The sequence below is a fragment of the Zonotrichia albicollis genome, chromosome 11, assembly GCF_047830755.1.
Source record: "Zonotrichia albicollis isolate bZonAlb1 chromosome 11, bZonAlb1.hap1, whole genome shotgun sequence".
In the NCBI taxonomy this organism is placed as follows: Eukaryota; Metazoa; Chordata; class Aves; order Passeriformes; family Passerellidae; genus Zonotrichia; species Zonotrichia albicollis.
Window position 1 is genome coordinate 6,671,935 of NC_133829.1, and position 21,858 is coordinate 6,693,792.

General features: G+C 49.1%; 2 protein-coding genes across 19 annotated transcripts in view; one reads left to right on the forward strand and one right to left on the reverse strand.

Moving 5' to 3' along the window:
- AKAP13 (A-kinase anchoring protein 13) overlaps window positions 1-5,463 on the forward strand; it is a 208,791-nt gene extending 203,328 nt beyond the window's left edge. For all 18 annotated transcript variants that reach the window (XM_026791324.2, XM_026791323.2, XM_074549214.1 and 15 more), the window contains one exon: window positions 1-5,463. In XM_026791324.2, the coding sequence (XP_026647125.2) occupies window positions 1-50 (50 nt within the window). In that variant the 3' untranslated portion in view covers window positions 51-5,463.
- The window catches only part of KLHL25 (kelch like family member 25), a 27,132-nt gene continuing 8,748 nt past the window's right edge, over window positions 3,475-21,858 (reverse strand). The window contains exons 2-3 of the mRNA XM_074549219.1: window positions 18,556-20,386; window positions 3,475-13,907 (exon numbers count right to left, since the gene is read on the reverse strand). Coding sequence (XP_074405320.1) covers window positions 18,600-20,369 — 1,770 coding nt within the window. The 5' untranslated portion in view covers window positions 20,370-20,386 and the 3' untranslated portion in view covers window positions 3,475-13,907; window positions 18,556-18,599. The remainder of the gene's footprint in view (window positions 13,908-18,555; window positions 20,387-21,858) is intronic.

Genomic DNA, 21,858 nt, shown 5'->3' on the forward strand with positions numbered 1-21,858 from the left:
ATTCTCACTCGTCAGAAGCACCTGCAGAGGGTGAGGAGATCTTCTGCTGAGCATGGACTGTTCCAGTGGTGGCACTGGCACCGTGGACATCTCCCTGCCTGTGACACAGCCCATGGCTGGTGCCTGCGCTGGACGAGCATCTGGAGGTTTTAAACAAAGAAAACAGTTCTGAAGTCTGCTAAGTGGTGGATAAGGGCCTCTCTCCTGTGGTTCTAGGTGAATTCTCCCTGCAGAGGCTGTGCATCTCCCTGTGCAAACCTGGGGTCAAACGGATTGGGATAGATGTTTTCTGTCTCTTCTTACTGCTAAAGGATGAGAAAACATAGCCTTAAGGGGTCTGTGCCTTCAAATTCCCCTTTTCTGGGGAAAAGAACCAAAACCAAGCATTTAGCAAAAGATTAGGACTCTACAAATGGTGCGTACACACTGGCATATATAGATATCCTGTATATGTACATCTATGAATCCACTGGGATATGCTTACAGTCCCTACAGCCAAGGTCCACCCGTGGGCATGGATGATACCTGAGGACTTTCAGGGATGTGTAGATATTAAATATCTTGCCTTTACTGCTCCTGCTGTAACACAGTGACCTGCACACCCCTTTTGTGCTGATGGGACAGGGGATGTTTGGTTTCAGAAGGGTGCATTACACCAGGAAGCAGTAACAGCATTCAGAAGCAACAACTCAGAGGATAAAAATTAAAATTTAAAATCATTCTGAATGGGGCAGAGGAATCAAATGTCAAACTGTTTCTAGAGTCAAGCAGAACATTATTGGGTAGATTTAAAATGCCTCAGAAAAGAGCATTTTGGTAGGCTGGTAAGGCAGTCCCAGGAGCCAGAACAGGCTGTTCAAATGGAAACAACAGTAAGCAACATTTTTTTTTACACAATCTGTTTGAGCTCCAGCTCACTCCCTCCCATCCCCAAAGTAAAGATTATGTTTTTGCCAGAATAGAGCTCTCCAGTTGCATTTGACATCCCCATACAAGGCTAATGACTGAGGGAGGGGGTGGCTAAAAATCTGCTTTTATGGGTCTTTGTTCAGTTCTTTGTGTTTTTCTTAGCCTGCTTTTTGTGCTGCTGTTGAGCTTCTGTGTGTCTGGATTTTCCCACTTGCCCTGCTGGTTTCTGAGGCAGAGTGAAAGCAGCAGTGTCTGAGCAGGTCAGTGAGACAGGGCAGGCTCCTGGGAGGTGGCTCCTGTCCCTGTGGCTGTGCAATACCGGGCACTTGGGAACCATTTCTGGGGAGAAAAAGGCTCTGATGGACAAACGCCCTGTGGGACAGGTCTGGAGGCCAGCGTGGTGTGTCCCCATGGACTCTGGGGTGGTGTCTGTGCAGAACAGGAAGGTCCAAGGGCAGCTCTTGCTGTGCCAGCTGTGGGGTGTCTGCAGAGTTGAGGAATATAGGCATGTGTTCAGTGGGGGAGGAGAAATGCAACAAGATATTCTTTTCTCAAAAATCACCTTTCTTCCAAACCCTGTCAGGAGAATTACCCAAGTGGATTTGTAAATGGTTACCAGCTTCAAAATAGGTCAAGGTTTTGCTCAAGAGTTTGAAGCTGTCATGTACATTTCCTATCCTACTAGTTTGTTATTTTTTTTCTTTGAAATGACAAATAATTTCTCTTCTTGTACTATTGTTTGATTTCAGTTTGCTCTCAGGCTTGTCATGAGCTGGTGACCCACAGCAATTTTCAGAGTTAGTGCTGATGAGTATCAGCAGCATTGATGGTGAGGTGGATGCTTGGGCTGGGCTGTCTTGGTGCAGGAACCCTGCTTGTTTGGAAGCTCTCTACACTATTAAAACTCAAAAGAAAAAGAGAAAAAAAATAGAAAGGAAAAAGGGTTGAGATTTATTTTTATTTTGGTTTTTTTTTTAAACTCTTATTTGGTGCTTGTTCTTAATTGCAAGCAGGGCTTGCAAAAATATTTATCTTTCATTTTATCTGAAAGAGTTTTTTTTAAAAGTTTACTTGGTTTTATTTTTTTATTTCTTTTTGCTTTTGTTTGGGGAATAGTTTGAGGGGTTTTTTCTCTTTCCCCCCCTTTATTTTTTTTGTTTGTTTATCTGTTCTGTTTTCTTACCAAAAGATTGGTAAACCAAACATTCTCATCTCCCTGTTTCCTACAAACCATGGGGCTGGGCAGTGCTGCATTGCAGCTCATTCCATGCCCAAAATCACACAATTTTCAGCTGAGAGCTTTCTTCAAGGCAGAGCATCTTCAGGCCAAAAAAAGTCTGGAAGAAGACAACAATGACTTCAGACGAGGCTACTCCTGTCAGTCAGTTTCCATGTTGAAACGTTTTGGTTAGGTTTTCTCATTCCCTTTGGAGGCAAAGGAAAAAGCAAAGCATAGAGTGCCTTGCAGTGTAATTGCTCTCCAGGACCTGAGGTGTGCTGAAGGAGGCACATGCTGGTGGTGTGGAGTTACCTTTTTCATAAGAAAACCACCAACTTCACAAAATAACTTCTGCCCTGCTGTTCATACATCTGCAAACACGAATGGGCTGAGATGAAATATCTGGAAACCAAAGCTCATATGCTATTGTGTGAGCAGAGATCAGGGCACTGGTACCTCTGAGTTCCCTCAGTCTGGGACAGCCACTATGAACTTCTCAGTTTATCCCTCTGTCTTTTCCCCAGTCCCAGCACATGCTGTATTCACAGCACAGCAGTGTCCCATGGCTCTGAGAAGGGCACCAAAAAGCAGATGAGTGACCCAGGGCAGCAGGGTTGACTCTGCCTGGCTTCACCATCTCTCCTGACCTGTGCAAATCAAAAAGAGCATTCAGTGCCTGAAGTGCCAATACTGTTGGCTAAGTGATCTCCCAAGGTCCCTGTGGTTCCTTGACAGAAACCACAGGTGTGAGTCAGAAACACACTGACCAGAAATCCTGTGTACAAAGCTGTTTGTGTCTTAAATTCTGGTGGACAGACCTTTGTCCCTGGAGGATGGCTGTTACGCTATGATTCACTTTTTTGGAATGAAGCCTCTCCTCCCACACTGCTTCCTCCTTCTTTCACCTTTAGGAAGGTAAGGGCTTGTTTTTATCTCTTTAGCCTTTTATTTTTCCCATCTCAGTTTTTCTTTGGAAAGCCTTGGCATAGATTCCCAGAGTCAGATTGCTGCTCTGATCCCTGAAGGTTGTCTAGCATTGTCTGCTAGAGTATTGTCCCAGCTTGACAGCACCTAAACCTTTCCTCTTCCTGGCCTTAAAATTGCATTTGCTCCAGTTCCATGCCTGGCATCCATCCTGCAGTTGTTGAAAGCATGTTATTTCTACAGCCCAACCTGCTGCCAGTCCCTAGATCCCATTTGGAGCACCCAAACCATCTTGTTTTGCATGAGGTTCCTGGACTCAGAGTAGGTTCAAAAACATATGTTTGAAGCCGGTGTTGTTGGAGGAGAAGAGGATCCTGTGAGGGCTCTTGGAGCTGTTTGTGCTGATGTTTTTTGGAGGGCAGAAATCAGATTTGGTTTTCTTGGGCTTTTCTCGGCCTGGTCTTTGCCACTGCCCAACAGGAGGGGTTTCAGTGTCCAGGGAAAGTGAGAGTGTGGGCTCAGACAGGTTCAGGAGTGGCCAGCATTAGCTGGGGGTGCCAGAACACCCAGCAGCAGAGAGTAGCTGTAGCAAAGGGTGGGAGACTCCATGGGGCTGGGTGAGCTTGGCCTTAGATTCCTTTAAATGATCATCTCAACACATAACTTGATGTCAGTTTGATGCCATAAAGCACTTTAATGGAACTGGTCTTGCCCCCTTTAATTATGGTTATTTGAAGACAATCAGTTTTGCCATTGCTTCCTCCTCTGTATCCCCAGCAAAATCAGAGCTTCAAGTAGGCGTGTTCCTGGTTTGGTTTGGCTTTTCCCCCAGAGGGGAGGAAGGGCCAAGCTTTTTGTATTATTTTTAGACCAAAGTGGGTGTGAACTGTCTAATCTACAGTCCCACTGCAGATAGGTTAAGTGGCAGGACAAGAGAACTGGCTTCTGTTGGCTCAGGTACATCCCCCAGGAGAGCTTCACCATCACCTTCCTCAGGGCAGGTAGGGAAGCAGCCCCCACAGTGGTTTTCCCTCCATCTCCTTTTCCTTGGAGAAACTCAGAGTGAAGGAGATGTGAGGGGATGCATCCAAATAAGTGAGGCCCTTTCCATGCACCAAGGTGTTTACTGTCCACTGTTCACCTCCCTGGGACAGGAGCTGCCATCCCCACTGAGGGTGGACTCTTCCTTCCCTCTGGAGGTGTGGCAGCACAGTGATGCCATCAGTTTGTGTGGGTTTGCATCCAGAGAGTCCAATCACCTCTGCACCTTCCCTTGAGTCACTAGGAGACATCACAGCTGTTGCTGAAACACCCAATTCCAGTCCTTCCACATGCCACCTAGTCAGAAGAGGTTCTTCAGGTGCCAAATCCCAAGGAAGCTGTCTAGGATATCTATGGCATGGAGCAAGGGAGGACTGGGCAGGGGACACAGGAGAGTATCTGCTAAAATCCCACCAAACATTCCTTGTTAACCAGAACTCTGGAAATTATTGTGCCTGCTGGCCAGGTTTGGGAATTTATCATGATTTAGGGCACCCCTTTAAATAAAAAACCTCCCCTGCTGCTCATAACTCTTGCCTCATTTGTCAGAAGGGGCAGCAATCCACAATTCTTCATTGGTGATACAGCTAATTTTTAAATATAGGCGAGCTGAACTGGCCAAATCTCCTACACCTTGTGCTCTTCAGTCATGCGAAGTGTAACACCACCTCCCTTCACACCTGCATTTCCAGGGCTCTGTGCCCTTTCCTTCCACATGCATTTCACTGACACTGATGCTTTGCCCAAATATAGTTCAGCTTCCATTGCTAGGGGGGAGGGGGGAACAGGATAACACTCACTGCTTTGCATACAGCTATGAGCTTTGTATGTATTTAAGCTGTCTATAGGTATCCATCCTTTCCATGCTGTAAAGTAATGCTACTATTTTCTTTATCAATATTAAACACTGCCTCAAGAAAAAAATGAAATAAAAATCTCTGTCCAGTTCAGTTCGCCTATGGTTAAAGTTTAGCCTGGTGTTTATTTTGTACTAATATGGAATGCACTTGAGTAATTCCCAGAACATTGAGGTGTATTGTAATAACCTGATATACCTCTGTTTTTGGTTTGTTTCTTATTAAAAAAAAAGGAAAAAAAAAAAAGCTTTGCGTTTTCATGTTGAACCTGTAAAGAAAAAAAGTTGGGAAAAAAGGATTTTTAAACAAGAGGGTGAAACCTAATTGCTGTATGTTAATTTGTAATTATGTAAAAAGTGAGCAGATTGTTGACTGTAAAATTCTTCAGTTTTTCTGTAACTTGCCAGAACCAACAAAGTTTTGTAACAAGCTTTTATTTATCTTCCTTTTTAGTTATCAGTATCAACCTCTTGTAAAGTCATTCTTCCTCTAAATAAATTTGATTTTAAGTCATGAGTTTTCTGCCTGATTTATTCCCACACCTCTGGTATTTTTGCTGATGACGTTTTTGCACCAAGGCTGAATGAAGAGCCTTAACCTCCACCTGTAATCAAATGTTTGTGTTGCCTTTATCCTCCCCATTCCAGTTTGAACCCACTGGACTCTTTATTTTCCTTCCCTTACAAGATTTGGATTTTACTGAAGGCCAGATGGCTCTGTAATATTCCTTGGGTTTTCCTCCTCCCCACACACAGAAGGGGAGGTGGCACCGAGTTCCTGTAAGCCCCTAACACACAGCTCAGTGTCTTTAATAAATCCTAGAGACAGAAGGTTTTGGTTCTTTTGGCTTAGAGAACCAGAGATGCTGCATCTCATCACAGGACAGGGCCCAGGATGCTGTGTGGTTTAGGTGTTCCCTTGTCTCCTGCAAGAAGAGACCCATCAGAAATGCTGTTCCCAGCATCCAGCTCTCCCCTGGGGAGGTGTTGTAAGGAAGAAAAGTCTTCCCTGTGAGGGTGGTGAGGCACTGGAGCAGGTGCCCAGAGAAGCTGAGGATGCCCCAGCACTGCAAGTGTTCAAGGCCAGGTCAGACATGGCTTGGAGCAACCTGGTCTAGTGGAAAATTCCTTGCCTGTGGCAGGGGTGGTGGAAAAATGATCTTTAAGTTCCCTTCCAACCCAAAGTATTCTGTGATTCCATGATAAGGTACATGGTGTTCCCAGTGCCTGCAGGCATGGGTCCAGGCAGGAGAGGGTGCCAGAAGTACAGAACCATGACAATGAGGAGTCATGGAGGACCTCAGTGGGGTTTCCCCAAAACCATTTTCTGCTGGATCATAGAAGTGATCACTGCTGGCCCTGTCCTGCCAGTCCTGCACAGGAGGAACTCCAGCATCCTCTCCCCAGGCAGGAGAAGCAGCAGACCTGCACCCTTCACCCCCATGTATTGATTTTGAGGCAGAGGAATTGCTTCATTTCCATTTGTTACTCCATTTCAAAGGTATGATTGGGAAGGAGAAAATACCACTTGAGGAGAATCAGAAATATATTCATAGAATCAGGATAACCTGAGTTGGAAGGAACTCACTAAAAGCACCAAGTTTGACTGGGAAGGAGAAAGGACTGCTTGAGGAGAATCAGAAATGGATTCATCAAATCTGAGTTGGAAGGGACCCACAAAAAGCTGCTGAGCAGGCACAAGACAGCCCCAAGTATCAAGTATTGATCAAAGCTCTGGGCTGCCAGCTGCTTGGGGTGTTGTGCTGTTCCTCAGCAGGTGTCAGGGCACGCCAGCCCCGTTAGGCAGCAGTGCACTCCCTGCCTGGTATTTCCCCCTGCTCTCAGCTGTGTTGCACATGCTGTTCTGAAAGCCTGACTCAGGTCAGTGTACCTGGAGCTACACCCTGTCACGCAGCACTTGCTCCAAGACAGGCAACCCCTGGGTGTGAGACAGGAGATGAAAGAGTTCGTTTATCTCCAGTCCTGCTTTTATTTGCATTCCCAGGCGTCCCAGCTCACCTATTTACTGAAGTTGAATAAAAGCCTTCGCCCGAACTGTCGGCTCCTGGGTATAGCTTTTAAAAAGCACGTTTTCCTGTGGCCCCTCTTGGCTCTGCAGCCTGGATGTCTGACAAAAGCACCCCTTGGGGCACCCCTTTGCATTGCTGCAGTAAAACAACAGCTGCTGCAGCTGCTGGGAATGGGAGATGCTGCTCTGATAGAACAGGCATTGGTCACGGGAGATGGGACAGCACGTTTACTGATCACAAACCACATGGAGAAAATCAAATCCTTTCTGAATCAATCTCCTGCCAGGCAAAGGCTGGGATGCAGAGCTAACCAGGCAGCCTGGTCCTGCACAGTGCACTCCAAACCCCCCTGTTTCCACTGGCCAGGGGAAGTCTGGGCAGACAATACAAATTGCCTTTGGCAGAGGAGGAAGCAAAGGGCCCTGCTGCTCCAGGACACCTCCATATATTAATCTGACTGTCCTTAACCAGCTTTCCACAGTTTCATATGCTCAAAATTTCCATGCTCTGAGCCATTACAGCTAAGACAATGAAATGGATATTCTCTCCAGACCACAGGGATTAATCAATTTAGATGGTCCCAAGAAAGAGTGATGGGTTTCTGAGCATCCCAACTTTCTTGCCCAGCCTTTCCTTGGCACCCAAATTTAGAGCAAAATATCTCTTTGGCTTTGTTGGATGTGGTTGTTTTTTCACTGGCTCATTGACTAAAAGGGATCATACAGGATCCTTAGAATGGGATGAGCCTCTAAAAGGAGCACTGGCAGGCACAGGAGAGGCTCTTTGGAAATTTGGTTTAGTGATACCTTACACATTTGCATTTCCCCTTCCCTGCCCTTGCTGGGTTCAGTCCTGGCACTGCCTTGAGGGAGAGAAACTGGAGGTCTGGGAGGACACAGGTGCAAGCTAGGCTGGGGCTTGCAGACAGGCCACTCATTCATGGAGGGTTTATTAAGAGAAGGAAAGGCAAAACCCTAATTAGTGCAGTGAGTGAGTGAGATGCCTTGTGATCAGATACAAGGTGAATGGTAAAGTAATGACTTACCTTTGCCATTGAAGGCACCTGGGCCTTGTTAATTTGCTACAGGAATGTTAAATATGGCAAATATCTTGATTTTTAGGAGGTTGAATAATGTAAAAATCAAGTAGAAAATAATATTTGACACTTGCAACTGATATGAGCACCCCCAGCTCTCTCAGGGATGGGCAGACAGTGGGTGTTCTTGTGTCTCCCCTAAAGCTGCCTTCACACCTCTTGAATCTGCCCCAAACCAGGCTTTGCTCTCCTGCCTGTATTCCAAGGATGCCCAAGGGTTCCCAAGGGATGCTTAAGGGTTCCCAAGGATTCCCAAGGGTGCAGGTTCAGGTTGGGCTCCCCCAGCCCCACTCTCCCTGCACTCTGGAGCTGCTCTCTGTGCCAGTACAGAGGGCATTTGTTTCCAGTCCCTTTGTGGCCCATCCCTTGCACAGATGCAGCTCAGCTGACAATTCCCAATCCCCCCTGCCCTCTCCCCACAGCCTGGCGTCTCTCCCTCCGGCGTCTCCAGATGCTCTTTCTTTCCCTTCTCCTTTCACCAAAGGGCTGCTTCTCACCAGCCACATCTTCCCAGCGAGCCTAATTAGACAGGAGCCTAATTAGAGCCGAGCAGGAGGGGTGAGTCATTAGCGGAGCCCTGTGGGAAGGCCGGGAGCAGCCGCGATCCCGGCGGGGCGGCGGCGTGGGCTGAGGGGCCGCAGGCAGCGGGAGCTCTGCTGGGTGCTGGGAAGCAGCCACGGGGAAGCAGCTCCTGTTTGTGTGTGCGTGTGTAATTCCTCCAGACATGACCCAGAAATGGAGGGAAGGCTGTTTACCCTCCTCCCTGCACCTGCCGGGGAGCTGAGCAGGCCCCAGTGCTGCTGGGCAGGCCTCAGGGCAAGGGGGTGGCCGTCCATCCCACCCAGCCAGGGAAGGCAGAAAGCAAAAGGGCTTTTCCTGGTGGCCCTTAGGCTTTTTTCTCCTTGTTTGGTTTCTACTCATCCCTTTTAACAACCAGCTATGCCCATGATGGAGTGCAGCCAGCATCCTGGGGACTGGCTGCCTGCTGGGGCTGCAGGGAGAAGGAGCCTTGCTACGATAGAAAACAAGAGTGATGGCAGCAGAAAAAGGCAGAATTCAAATGTTTGTTTGGGATAAACCCACAGGACTGGGGATAGGTATGATGCCAGGAATGAGAGACAGGTCTTTCTATCAGTCATTAAATCACATTCTGGCTGTGAGTGCTTCTTCACAAGCACAAGTTGTGCCATCCTGGCCTGGTCAGGGCACTGTGCTCCCCAGCCTCTGCTGGGAAAGGAGAGCTTCCCAGGAGAGACAGAACTAAAAACCCACAAATTATTTGATTCCTGAGCTCTGTAGTCCTCAGAGACTGTCAGGAAGAATGAAAGGACAGGTTGAGTAGCCAGGATCACTCTTCTTGAACCCTTCCCCCAAATTCATTTGGTGGGGGACACACAAACACAGAGGGCGCCCTGTCTGTGAGCGGCAGCCCTCAGGGGTGCAGCCTGTGCTGGGGAGAGGGAAGTGAGATGTCCAGGCACTGACAGCATGAAAGCCAGGCTTTTTCCACCTAATTGGATCTGTTATTCAGCTGAGAAACACTGAATGGATTGGGTGGGCTCCGAGCTCGCAGTTCCAGTGAGGAAGTCGGGACGTTGTGGCAAAGTAGGTCACAGTGCTGCAAACCAGGGTGATGGCTCTGCACAACAGCCAAGGATGTTAAATAAGGAGGTGGTGAAATGCAAAGAAAAGGGAGACTGTGAGGAAGGAAGAATAAATGAGCTCAGCCTTGGCTATTCATTCCCACTGGGAGTGAGTGCCTGCTGCTGGCTCCCACCTTGGGCCCCCAGCACTGCTGCCTGTGCCTGCAGGGCGCAGGGATCCTGTTCTGCACTGCAGCAAGAGGGACTGGGCCCTGTTTAAACTCCCTGTTGGTTGTGGGGAGGTGCAGGCAAGGGTTTCTCCAGCTCTTGCAAGCTTAACTCAAACACTGCTTACAGAGCAGCATTTCCATGCATGGCATTTTGTGAGCCTGGACCATCTTCAGAGATTAAAACCTTGTTTAGTTTACCCTAAGGGAAAGGGTGCAGGGGAAACAGGAAAACAATTCCAGGTGGGATATATTGCAAGGACAATGTGCAATGCTGGGGCATTGATTAACGTGCAGAAGATGACAAGCCATGGACACGAGGAGTTAGTGCTCTGTATGGACATGGAGGAATTTGAAAATTTGTTGGATAGCTGGAAAAAAGTGCTCCTCTTCTCCAATTATGTGTTCAAATACCAGAGTCAGCCTCTGGATGGATGTGGGGCTCCCTCAGACACCAGAGCTATTAAATCACCAGCTACTCTGCTTTTAATTGACTCTCATGACAAAGGGAGTGGGCTCAGATGATAATTCCCTGCAGGGCTTCATTGCAAAGCAGTATTATTTCAAGGGCAGCTGGGGTCAGGCTGGGAAAATGCATATTTAAAACCCAGTAAGGCACTATGAGTTTCATTTAAAGAAGACACAGAAGTATCAGCCTTTTACATCCAGGGACATCCAGCATGCTCAGGCCCTGGGGAAGGAGGTGTGATCATGCCAGCTGCCTGCCTGGTTCCACCTCCAAGCATCTCCCTGCCCTTTCCTCACAGATATTTTTTGGAGTGAGAAGTGCCCCGTTACTGAGCTGGGGAACTCAGAGAGAGCTCATGGGCAGGCTCCAGCCAGGGCCACAGGGTGGGAGGAAAGGAGCTCTGTCCTGCCCCAGTTCTGCTGTAGGATTGGGCCCTGCAAAACAAAGGAGGTGTGGGATGAGCCCCCCTGCTCCTGCAGGGATCTCCATCCTGGGCTCCTGGCACTCCATGGGGAAGATGTCTGAGCTCCTGACACCCCACAGCGAGGGCTGGCTACAGAGTGAGGGTTTGTTTCCTGGGAGCCTGGGAACACACAACTCCAGCACCACCACCAGACAGGACTCTTTCCTAAGAGCTCACTCCCAGACAAAGCTGAGCTTGACCTGCTGAGATGGCAAAAAAGCTCTTTTAAAAAGGAAAACAAATCACATTTACATTTCTACCCCTGCACCTCCCATTTAAATGCCAGCCCAGCTCTGGCTGTAGCTTTTTTCTGTTACATCCACTTCTATCTCCTGCTCCCCTCTTATTCTGTTGCTGCTAACCAAGAAACCTTTGTATTTCTCATTACTTCTAATTCCATAGCAACAGGTCGCTGCTGTCACAGCAGCTGCTGATTGCTTTTGAATTGTCTCTCAGGCAAGCTCCAGAATAAATACAAAAGAGCAGGTCCCTGCATAGCTCATATCAAAGCAAGCCTATTGCAAAGCCTCCCCAGCTGCTATTTAAAGTCCCAGAGTCGCATATGAAACCTGAATCAACAAAACTATAGGGGATTTCATTCACCTCCCCCCTCCTATTTTCCCCTTCTCCTGCTCATCAAACAGTAATTTCTACCCTGAATTGGTTTCCCAAAGGGGTCTTTAATGAGCTTTTTCTATGGAGCCTTACACTCATATCTACCCAGCTCACGTCAGCTAATGCTGCTGCCCACCCAGCTCCAGCAGGCAAGGGGACAGGTTCCCTGTCTCTTTTGCTGTCAGAAATTCAGGCTCCAAATCCCTTTGAGACCCTGTATAACACCCATAGAAGTTTTGCTTCCCAAGCCCAACAGCCCCTGCTACAAGAGCAGAAGGCAAATAAAATTTGCCTGGTGCCAATTCGCTGCTCTGAGCAATCTCAGCCCTGAGCACAGCTGGAGCTGCTGGTCTTGTAGGGAGGGAAAACCCTCCCAGAGTGTTCCCAGAGCAGGGCTGGATCTCCCTGTGCCTCTGTGTGCTCCTCTGGGATGGGGAGAGATGCACATGGAAGAGGAGCGTGGAAAGGAGCTCCAGCTGGAAAGTGCATCTCTCCTGTCACAAGGCCCCTTTCTTGGAGCTGCAGCAGCCAAGAGAAGGCAAATAAGGAAAACAGAAGCATGAATTCTTCTTGTCTTCCTTAGAAATTACTGGCTTTCCCTGCAGGAGTATGGCTGTGTCTGCACTGGGCCCCTCAACCTATTTGGCAGGTGTTCTTAGCACTGCAGACTTGCAAGTTCTCCTGAAACCATGGCATGGACGAGCTGAGTGAGAGCAGCTGTAGAACAGAGAGCCACATGATGTCCTCAGGACATGAGGAGCCCTGGATTTAATTCCCAGATCTACCATTAACCTTGGACAAGACACTTGACATTGTGCCTCAGTTTCCCAAGCACTGAAGCAATAATAATTACAGCTGGGCTGGTTGCTTTGGAGGCTGTTTGTGAACCACCCCACAGAGTGCCAACCCTGTTATTAGTCCTCGGCCCTGTTATTAGACCTAAATCCAACTTCTGAATGAAGACTCCTGTGAAAAACACACAAACAGTTTCCCAGATCATCATTTTTATTAAAGTTCACAAGCAGCTGAAGGGAAAAAAAAAAAAAAAAAAAGCTTAGAAGATGTAAATAAACGTCATGGCAGATTGGTGGTGCGGAACGTGTGTTCTTCCCGGCAGCGACGGCACCCGCTGCTCCGAAAAGACCTCTGCTGTTTGAAGCTGTGTCAAGGCTTTTCATGGCATTGCATCATTCAGCTGGCCAGGCTGCAGCCCAGCCTCATCCAGGGGCGAGAGGAGAGCCTGGAGAAGCTGGAGATGTGCTGAGCAGGGAAGCAGGATGCTGGGGCAGAGCAGGACCAGTCCTCGGCAGCGGCCGGTCAGGAGCTGCATCCCTGTACTGACAGCCTGAGATCCACGTGCCTTCCTCCACAGCAAAACGAGGAATGGCTCGGGCTGACAGCTCTTGGATGCATAATCCCAAACACAGTTGGCAGCCAGCGTGCGTGGATAACCTGGGGCAGCCTCAGCCCAAGCGCTGGCAGGCAGCACGCCGTCAGAAATGCTCACAACTCTCCAAGGGGAAGTCAGGCTGTGGGGAGCAGCAGGAAGGAGGGGGATCCCTCCCCAGCCCACCCTGCAATGCTACCCTAATCCTCTTGCTCTCTGGCCTTGCTGGAGCCAAGGTGCCCCTTCCCAAGCGCTCCCCACTGCTCCCCTTTTTCTGCTCCTTTGCCAGTGAGAGCCTCACCCACGCACAGGGAAGCTCAGCAGACCGGCTCTGAGCACGCAGTGGGCTTTATCTGGGGAATATCTCAGCAGTGGTGCTGCTGCCTTGGCACACTAACAGAGCCCTGTGCTCTTCCCAGCAGCTGTGTGTGGGGAGCTACCCGGCTTCTGACCAAATCACAGCAGCAAGGAAAGGAGGGGGAAAAATTTAAAAGGCCCAAACTACAACCCAAAAGGCATCTGCCCTGTTTTGTCACAGTACACGGTGATGCTGGCAGCCATCCCGAGCTCCTATGTTTTGATATTTCAATAGCCATTGCTTCCATGAAATGGCCAGAGGATGGGGAGAGCCAGGTGCTCTCACCTTGTTCCCTTTAACAAACACTTCCAAGTCATCTGAGCAGAAGCACTGCCAATGGCAAGTTCACTGCCTTAGAGAAAAACATATTAACATCTCTTAACCCCCCAAACTGAGTAACAAGAAGGGCTATCCAGCCATGTTTGCTGAGGAATGCAGCCTCCATCTCCCCAACCCTATTTGTCCATGGGAGCCCACAAGCCATCCCTGTGCCCAGCCTGGCAAGGCAGTGCTCTGGACTCCATCCCTGCACAGTGGCCAGTGAGCAGTGGTGGGGCTGGGCAGCCCTTGGTGACCCCTGGTGTGATGCAGGCAGGAGCTGTGCCTCCCATCCTGGTGCCAGGAAGAGATGTGGAAGCTGCCTCAGAGTCCTGTGCAGGAGGACAGGAGGCTCTCGGTCACTGTGCTGGCTCCAGCCACAGGAGAGGGGACATGGATGTGACTCTGGCATCTGGGGAAGGAAAGAGAAAGCTCATTAACTGGTGTGGTGCTCAGCTCAGCCCACACAGGGCACTCACCCCAACTCCCTGAGGTGGAAAGCAGCTGGTTCCTTTAGGAGTTGGGGTGTCCTTTGCTTGTGCAGGATAGGAGAGGGGCTTCAGCTGGGGAGGGCTCAGAGCCACATACCAAACTTCAGTGGACATGATAAGGGAATGAAACATTGAGGGAAAAGTTTTCACTTTTTTTATTTTTTTTTAGGGCAAGGAGGAAGGCCCAAAAACTGGAACAGACAAAACAAAAAGACCCTTTTTCTCTTTTTCCACAGGTTCCTCCAAAAACATCCGTATCACTGACATTTCCAAGGGGTTGATTAATACAGTCTGGGGCCAAGCTCAGACTGCACATGTTTCCATCTGCTCAGGGTTAGGAAAAGCCTGATTTTCATCGACTTTCCTCCCCAGGCCAGCCACTCCCTTCCAACATTGCCTGATAAACTGGCTTCAGAGACAACCAGCCACTTGGAAAGAGCAGCAGCGGCAGAAAAACTGCAATCCCTGTTTATCCGGCCTCGCTATTATACACATGCAAATGGGTTTCCCTAGGAGCCACCGGGAGAGAAACCAGCTGTGACTCTGTTCCAGGAATTCCAGCAGGTTGCAAGCAACCACCCAGCCCAGCAGCATGCAGGTGAGCAGCAGTCTCTAGGAGCCAGGAGATATCCTGAGTTTTTTTGGGGCTTGGCATGGGAAGGTGCCTTTCTGTGAGCAGGGCTCTGGATGGAGCTGGGAATGATGCATGCTGCAAGGAAGGCAGCCACACCAATGTCTTTGCAAAAAAGGCTTGTTATCTAAGCTGTAATATAATAACCAGGAAAAGCCATGGAACTGACCCAATTCCTGGTGAGTGTGGTATTGGAATACAGCTCAGGGCCTGGCATACAGCCTAAATCTTTGCAGGAGCTCTGGGGCCAAAGTTCAGATTTCAGGTGCCAGAACAGCCTCAAAACCTTTCAGCCTCAATCACTCAGTGCCCACCCAAAGGCAGGCACCAGCTGCTGGTGGCATCCTCGGCTCTCACAGGAGCTTAGCACACACCAAAGGGCTCCAGTGGAAGCCACAAAATCAACTCTGAGCTTCTGATGTGCCTCAGGAATCAGTGCCTGAGCAGTGCCCAGCCTCTGCTCCCTACAGTGAAGACTGTGAGGAGCGTCCTGTAAGAACCAAAACGCACCTGATTAGGAGCCTCTGGGCAGGGAACCCCTGGGTTGGGGGTTGTCCTCTTTGTTTGGAGATGGGAATTCCAACATCTCCATCCCAGGAGAGCATTTGAGGCTCAGGAGGCAGCACAGAGGGATGCAGTGACCCCTCTTTCCAATTCACCTTCCCTGGCTGGACCATGAAATCTGAAGTGACCATCCCACCCCCATCTGTGACTCTGCCCTGTGACAATCAGTGTTACACAGGACAGATTGTGTGGGGAAGCCACTTTAATGTGGAGACAGGCAGCTTGGAGAACCTGTTCCTGGTGCTGCCTGAAGTCACCTCTGAGGAAGGGTTGAGTTGTCCCCATCAACTGTCTCTGCACATTGTGACAAACCACCCACCCCCCTCCCCTGGGCTGGGCTGTGCTTGTCCTTATCAACACAGAGTCCTGATTAGCCCCGTGCTCATTTGTCATGTTTTGCCTCCCCTATGGCTCCACCACCTCGGGTGGGAGGGGATGAGGCTTTCACATTTCATACTGCTAATCACACTTGATCCCTGGAATTAACTGTGGGTAATAAGCACTAAATTAATGTCACACAGCCTCCCTGGCAGCAGTGCTGGGACTTCTGCTGAAATGTGTCCCTGCTCTGTCTGGGAAGGGCAAAGGCCATGCCCTGGAGGAAGCATTTCCAGCTGATCAGTTTTATGCTTCACAGGAAAGGCAGGCTGGGTGCTTTATGACCAACATTTGTCAAGGACAGACTATTTGGTTTTCAGGGACCAGTTTATGGGCAGGAGGTTGTTTTTAACATGAGGACAAAGTTCTGTCTCCTGCCATGTGACTGCCCATGCCTTTTTCCACCAGCCCACCTTGCTCTGCTCTGAGGAGTAGTTGCTCCTGAGTTTTTCCAGGTGAGAACAAGCAATTCCATAGGAAACTGGACACATGCTGGCCAACCTGCCTTCTGGGCATCCCTACTTGAATAAGGACCAAATCAGGTGTTTGAGCAGAGACCTTCCATGGTGGGAGCTGCAAACCAGAAAATCCCTTGGCCAGACCTGCAATAGGATAATGAGGAGAACCAGATCATAGCTATAGGACCTTACAACCAGTTACCCCAGTTCCCAAGTCCAGTTTTTGCACAGCCAGGACAGCCAAGGCAGGCACATGGGACGTGTACATCAGGGACATTCACTCACTAAATGAAAAAAAAAAAAAAAACCCACTCTAGAAAAATCACGTGGACAGACATTCTTTTTGGCAAGAGCTTGAATGTATTTTAAATAGTTCTTTTAACTGAAGACTGGAGGCAGAGCCAAAAAAGCACATAAAACCCTCACACAGTGACTTTTCACCAGTTTTATTTGCAGTTTCTAGTTTTCTGTGCTTGTGTCAGGCTCCCAATTACAGGGGGGAAAGAAGTATCAATGCAACCCCCACAAAACTATTTATTAGGTCTGAACAACCCAAATACAGTAGGGAGGAAAAAAGGTAGGGGAGGAAAACAACATCACTGTGACTTTGAAGACTGTTTTTTATTTAGTAGCTGAAGAATTGACTCCCATCTCAAACTACCCCCTATTCCTACTCCCAGCCATGTGGCTGGTGTTGAGCTTTAATATTCAGACACATCTGCTACCAGAGAAAATTAACTGTCAGCTCTAGGATGGCTCTTAAAGGGAGGCCCCATTGACCTGAGCTGAAAATGATGGAGTCCTCACAGTCTCTGCTGCAATATTTAATAGCCAAGTGACAGTTAATTAGATTACTGAGCCACCGTGACAGATGCTAGGCAACGCCTGAGGAGGAGAATTTGGAAAGGCCATTATCTTACAGTGTTGGGAACACTTTAAGGTCTCATTTTAACCCTTTCCACTCCTGCCCTCATGGATGTCCAACCCATGTTAAAACCAGGTGTTTCACAAAGGCCAGCGTAATGCCCGGGTGATTTTTTTCCCCATCTGAGAAAAGCAGGTGGTCATGTTGGGCTAATCCCTGGCTGAGGTGCCAGGAACTCCTCTTTGGCTCCCACCTGGCATCAAAAAAGATGATCACTGGGAGGTGCCAGCAATTTCACCCGCTGGGCGATTCCCAGGCACACCAACCACAACAAGTGGAAAGCAGGGAAGTGAGAGGGTGTTAGAGGGTTTGGGCAGCATTCCTTCTTCCCTGTATTAAGTGAAGTGGATTTTGATGAGTCTGTGGAAGAATTTCCCTCCCCACAGTCCCCACTTTCCAAATAAAACTGTAAGTGAAGCTTGTCAATCCCACACCCATAGTGAGGGATTCCCAGCTCCTTCAGCTGGCTGGGATGCAGGCTGCAAGCACCAGAGCAGGGCTGTGTGTGCTGCTAGCACTCAGAAACCTGCACACTGAGCTAGCAGATGAGTTACTGACTTCCTGGGAAGGTGATGCTATCTGAGTGCTGCCTGTATCACTATCTGCTTTCACAATGCAAGATGAGAAGAGTTTTTGGGCTTTGCCAGACCAGCTGTGTCTCAGCACAGGTTGGTGAGGACATGCAAAGCCCTGTGGAGCCACCCTCACAACCAGAACAGCAACCAAACACCCCACTGGGGAGGAGAGGGGAGGAAGCAGAAACCCTGTCCCAGGGGCACTGCAGGAGCACCTTCTCCGAGCAAGAGAAAATCAGAGCACCAGAATGAGACACAACATCATGGGTTTGCACCAACTTTCTTATTCTCACACAACCCAAAACACTGATAAACACATTCTTCTTCTGGTTACAAAACCCCTTCCCTCCCACTCAGGTCTGACACAGAAGTCTCAGAAGTTCTGATTTAACAAGCAACTGTTTGGATGATAAATAAACAGCAAGACCATCAAATGCACCATAGCTTCTGCACTTTTGCTTCTGCTGCCCACTGAAATGTAAACAGAGAGCATAAAAAGAGAACCAGGATTTGCTGGCATTCCAAGGGTCACCTGCCTACATATTCAACAGTGCTAAATACACCACCCAGAAAAATCAGCAAAAATATCAAACTACTGAGACATTTCAAAGCACTTTTGCCCTGGTATCTCCCAGGAGTCACATACAGTGTTTTTAGGAACCTTAACTCCCCCAGCTGCATGGAAACAGGATGTATTCCACGGTGAGAGCAGGTGTGGACTCACCACCACAGAAGGGTGAGGCTGGTACATCCAGGTACCTTGGAGCAGAAGGAGATGCCCCAACCGTCTATGTATATGTATATCTTAAGATACTGGGAGGATCATCTGGAAATAAAAGAATCCTTAGAACTATCTAGACTTACACTAGAGCACTGCAGAGCTGGTTAATCTTTCCTGGCTCTGCATCCCACTTTTAAATTGGGATGAATATTTTCCCATAAAATTACTGCATGAGCACCTGTGGGCTTCAGCATGGTGTGTGGACACACAACTGAGGCAAGACAGTAATTTTTAATTCAAGAGGAGGAGACCCTTACCTTCATTGACCTCCTGGAAACAAGCCCCCAGGCCCTGCCCCTCATCACGAGGGCAAGTGCTTCCAGGTGCTGACGAAAGCCGTGGGGATGAGCGAGTAAGGCACCGTGGTGATACAGTTCCACGTGTCTGACATGGGGTCGTAGCAGTCCAGCGTTTTGCACCTCTGGGTGCCAAAGTAGCCTCCAACCACATACAGTTTGTTGCCCGAGGCCAGGGCGTGGCAGGACATGCGCTTGGCCGTCATGTCCCCGATGCGCGTCCACTGGTCGGTCTCGCAGTCGAAGCGGTAGGCAGAGGCTGCCGTGAACTCCGTGTCCCCTCCCATGATGAAAATCTGGCTGCCCAGGACGGCGGCCGCCGTGTAGCGCCAGGGCTGCGGGCACTCGGCCTTGATGGTCCATCGGTTCTCGGCTGGGTCGTAGCACTGCACTTTGGACACCATGTCTCGGTGGATGCTGGTGCCACCAAAGACAAAGAGCTTCAGCCTGGCACTCACCACCGCGGCGTTGCTCACTCCATCTCTCAGCGGAGCCACCATCATCCACTTGTTGGATATGGGGTCGTACTTCTCCACTTGCTTCAAGGAAACAGAAGGAGATGCGGGGAAGACTCCAGCTACTGCAGTGTGCCCACCAACCACATAGAGGCAGTTTTCCAATTCGGCTGAGCCATGCCCAAACCGAGCGATCAACATCGGGGCAGCTTTGGACCATTCCTCATGCACGGTGTCATAAACCCAAACATCTTTGGAGACCCCGTTCTCTGAGCCCCTGCCTCCAGTGATGTACACTTTGCAGCCAATGGCACAGGCACTAAATTCCTTCCGTGGACTTGGCAGGTCTGCTTTGGGAATAATTTCCTTGGCTTTGTGATCCACTTGGTAGATCTTATCACACATGAAGGTTTGTCCTCCCAAGATCAGTAAGGTGTGCCCAGCTTTGCGAGGCCTGGCACAGAGGCTGGTGACCACCCCATCATTCTGGAGGATCTTCTTCTTGCACTGAATAGCTTCATCCAGGACAAGCTTGTTCCTTTCATCCACCATGATCAAGTCCTCGCAAGCCAAGGCTTCCTTGAGGCATTCTGAAGGAAGCAAAGCCAGACGAACATTCCTCAGAAGTTCTGGGAGATAAGCCTTCCGCTCATCCAGGTCGTATTTCACCCACTGCATGACAGCCTTAAAGACCTTTTCCTCATCCTCAATTTCCAGCTCATCACTGGAGATGAGGTCCAGCAATGTGTCCTTGGAAAGGTTGTTGAAGTCCTCACTCTTGTGAACAGTCTCAAAGTTGACCAGGCACATCCTCCAGGAGAGCTCATAGAGCCGCCGGCACTGATGAGCATCCGAGAGCAGCATCATGCCCAGGCAGTTGGAAGGGTAGAGGTTCTTCTCCAGGAACTCAGCTGCAGCATCTCGGACGTCATGGAACTGCAGCATGTCCCCAGCCTCCAGGAGGGACTCGGCATTCTCCTCGTTGATAATGATCCGAGAGGAGTAAGCAAAGTCCAGCAGCAGCTCCAGCACCTCCGGGTGGAGGCTGTCATGGAAGTTCACCTCGTCATCCAGGCTCTCCCGGAGGCCGTTGCTGAACATGGCCTCGAAGTACCTGCTGGAGGCAGCCAGCACTGCGCGGTGGCAGGGGAAGGACCTGTTCCCTGCCCAGAGGGTGACATCGGTGAACATGCAGTGCTTGCGCAGCGTGTTCAGGTGGGACAGGACACAGTCCGGGTGGGAGGCCTTGTGGTAAAGCAGGATGTTCATGGAGCCGGTGCTGGTGCGGGATTTACGGTTCTCGTGCACGCTGACCGACATGGTGGCACAGTTCTTGCCTGCAGGGAGACAAACAGGGAAAGCATCATTCCTACATCCTGACTGATACACGGCATGGAGAACGCATGCATTAATTATCCAACCCTGGTACACTGCCAGTGGATCTCAGAGCTCCAGGTGACATCCCTGCGGCTCCTGCTCCATGGCTGCTCCTGCACCCTTTCCTCCTGCACCCTCGCATCCTCCAAAAAATCTAACTCAGGCTGAGCAGGGCAAGAAAGCAGAGCGGGGTGAAGGGGGAAATTCTGCTTTGGTTTCAACAAAGGAGCAACAGTGAGGCAATCAAACCCCAAACTTGGTGTAGATTGTTTCAACAGCCCCCAGAGGGTATTGGCAAACCGCAGAGGAGTTATTTTTCCTTAGAAAACAGCATAGAGAGAGCAGACTATCCAGGATAAAGGGCATTGGTCTGTTCTTGGCTCAGCAGAAATTAAGTTTGGCTTCTGATTTTCATGTAGATTACTGCAGGTTTAGGAAAAGCAACTGCTACAGGTTTTATTTACAAAATATTTAATTACCAGCAGAAGCCAAAGGTTTGAGCTGATTTTACCAAACCTATTTGTTGCACTTTTTGATTATTAAAAGTGCGTCACCAGATGCCTCATCTGACATAAAACATTTTTCAGGACAGATTCGATTCAGAATAAGACAAAAGAAAGACATAAATTATGTTTTTTTATCAGACAGGCAGAATCAAACACAAGGCTTTTATTAGCTACTATTTCACATTGGTGCTACCTGATACCAATCCTTGCCTGTAGAAGAAAACCCTTTTGGACTAATTAAATTAATACTACCTAGATGATAAAATCCAAGTCATTTACTCCAAAATACTTTAGCCAGCTGTATTTTTTGCTTCCCATGGAACTAAAGCACACAGACAGATACACATGCACAGCCCTCTCTTACAGGAGAAAGTTAATACAGAACTTGTCCTGAAGTTTGAAAAAATGAACCTGAAAAAATCAAAATGGGGTCAACCTTCACTCCAGTCACTGAATTGTTTAGACAAGACAGTCAGGGAAGGCTTTTTAGATGGGTTCTTTTTGTTAATGTTGGTTGGATGGGTTTTTTTTAAACTTGCTCTTCACAGGCTGGGATTTCTCAAGGGTCTCTCCAGCCTGCAAACACGAGGTCTGCAGATGAGCCCAGCTCTCCCCAGCCAGCACTGGGGTCTTGGAGGAAACCACAAAATGCTGAGAGAATGGCGGCTGCGCTCCCAGGCTGCCACGAGGTCACAGCCTTGACCTGGCACTGACCTGGAGCTGCTCAACCTTCCCACACTCCATGGGTGGATGACCTCAGGAGGAGGCAGATGGCCAGATAAGTCGCCTGACTCAGGCTCTGCTTAAGAACTTCCTGCCCTTGCTTCTCCAGCACCTCCTAAAGAGTGTGAATGAGACAAACAATTGTGGGCATGTTGCTCCTTCTCCACACGCTGTCAAGAGTTATTGAGGTTGGTCTTCTCAAG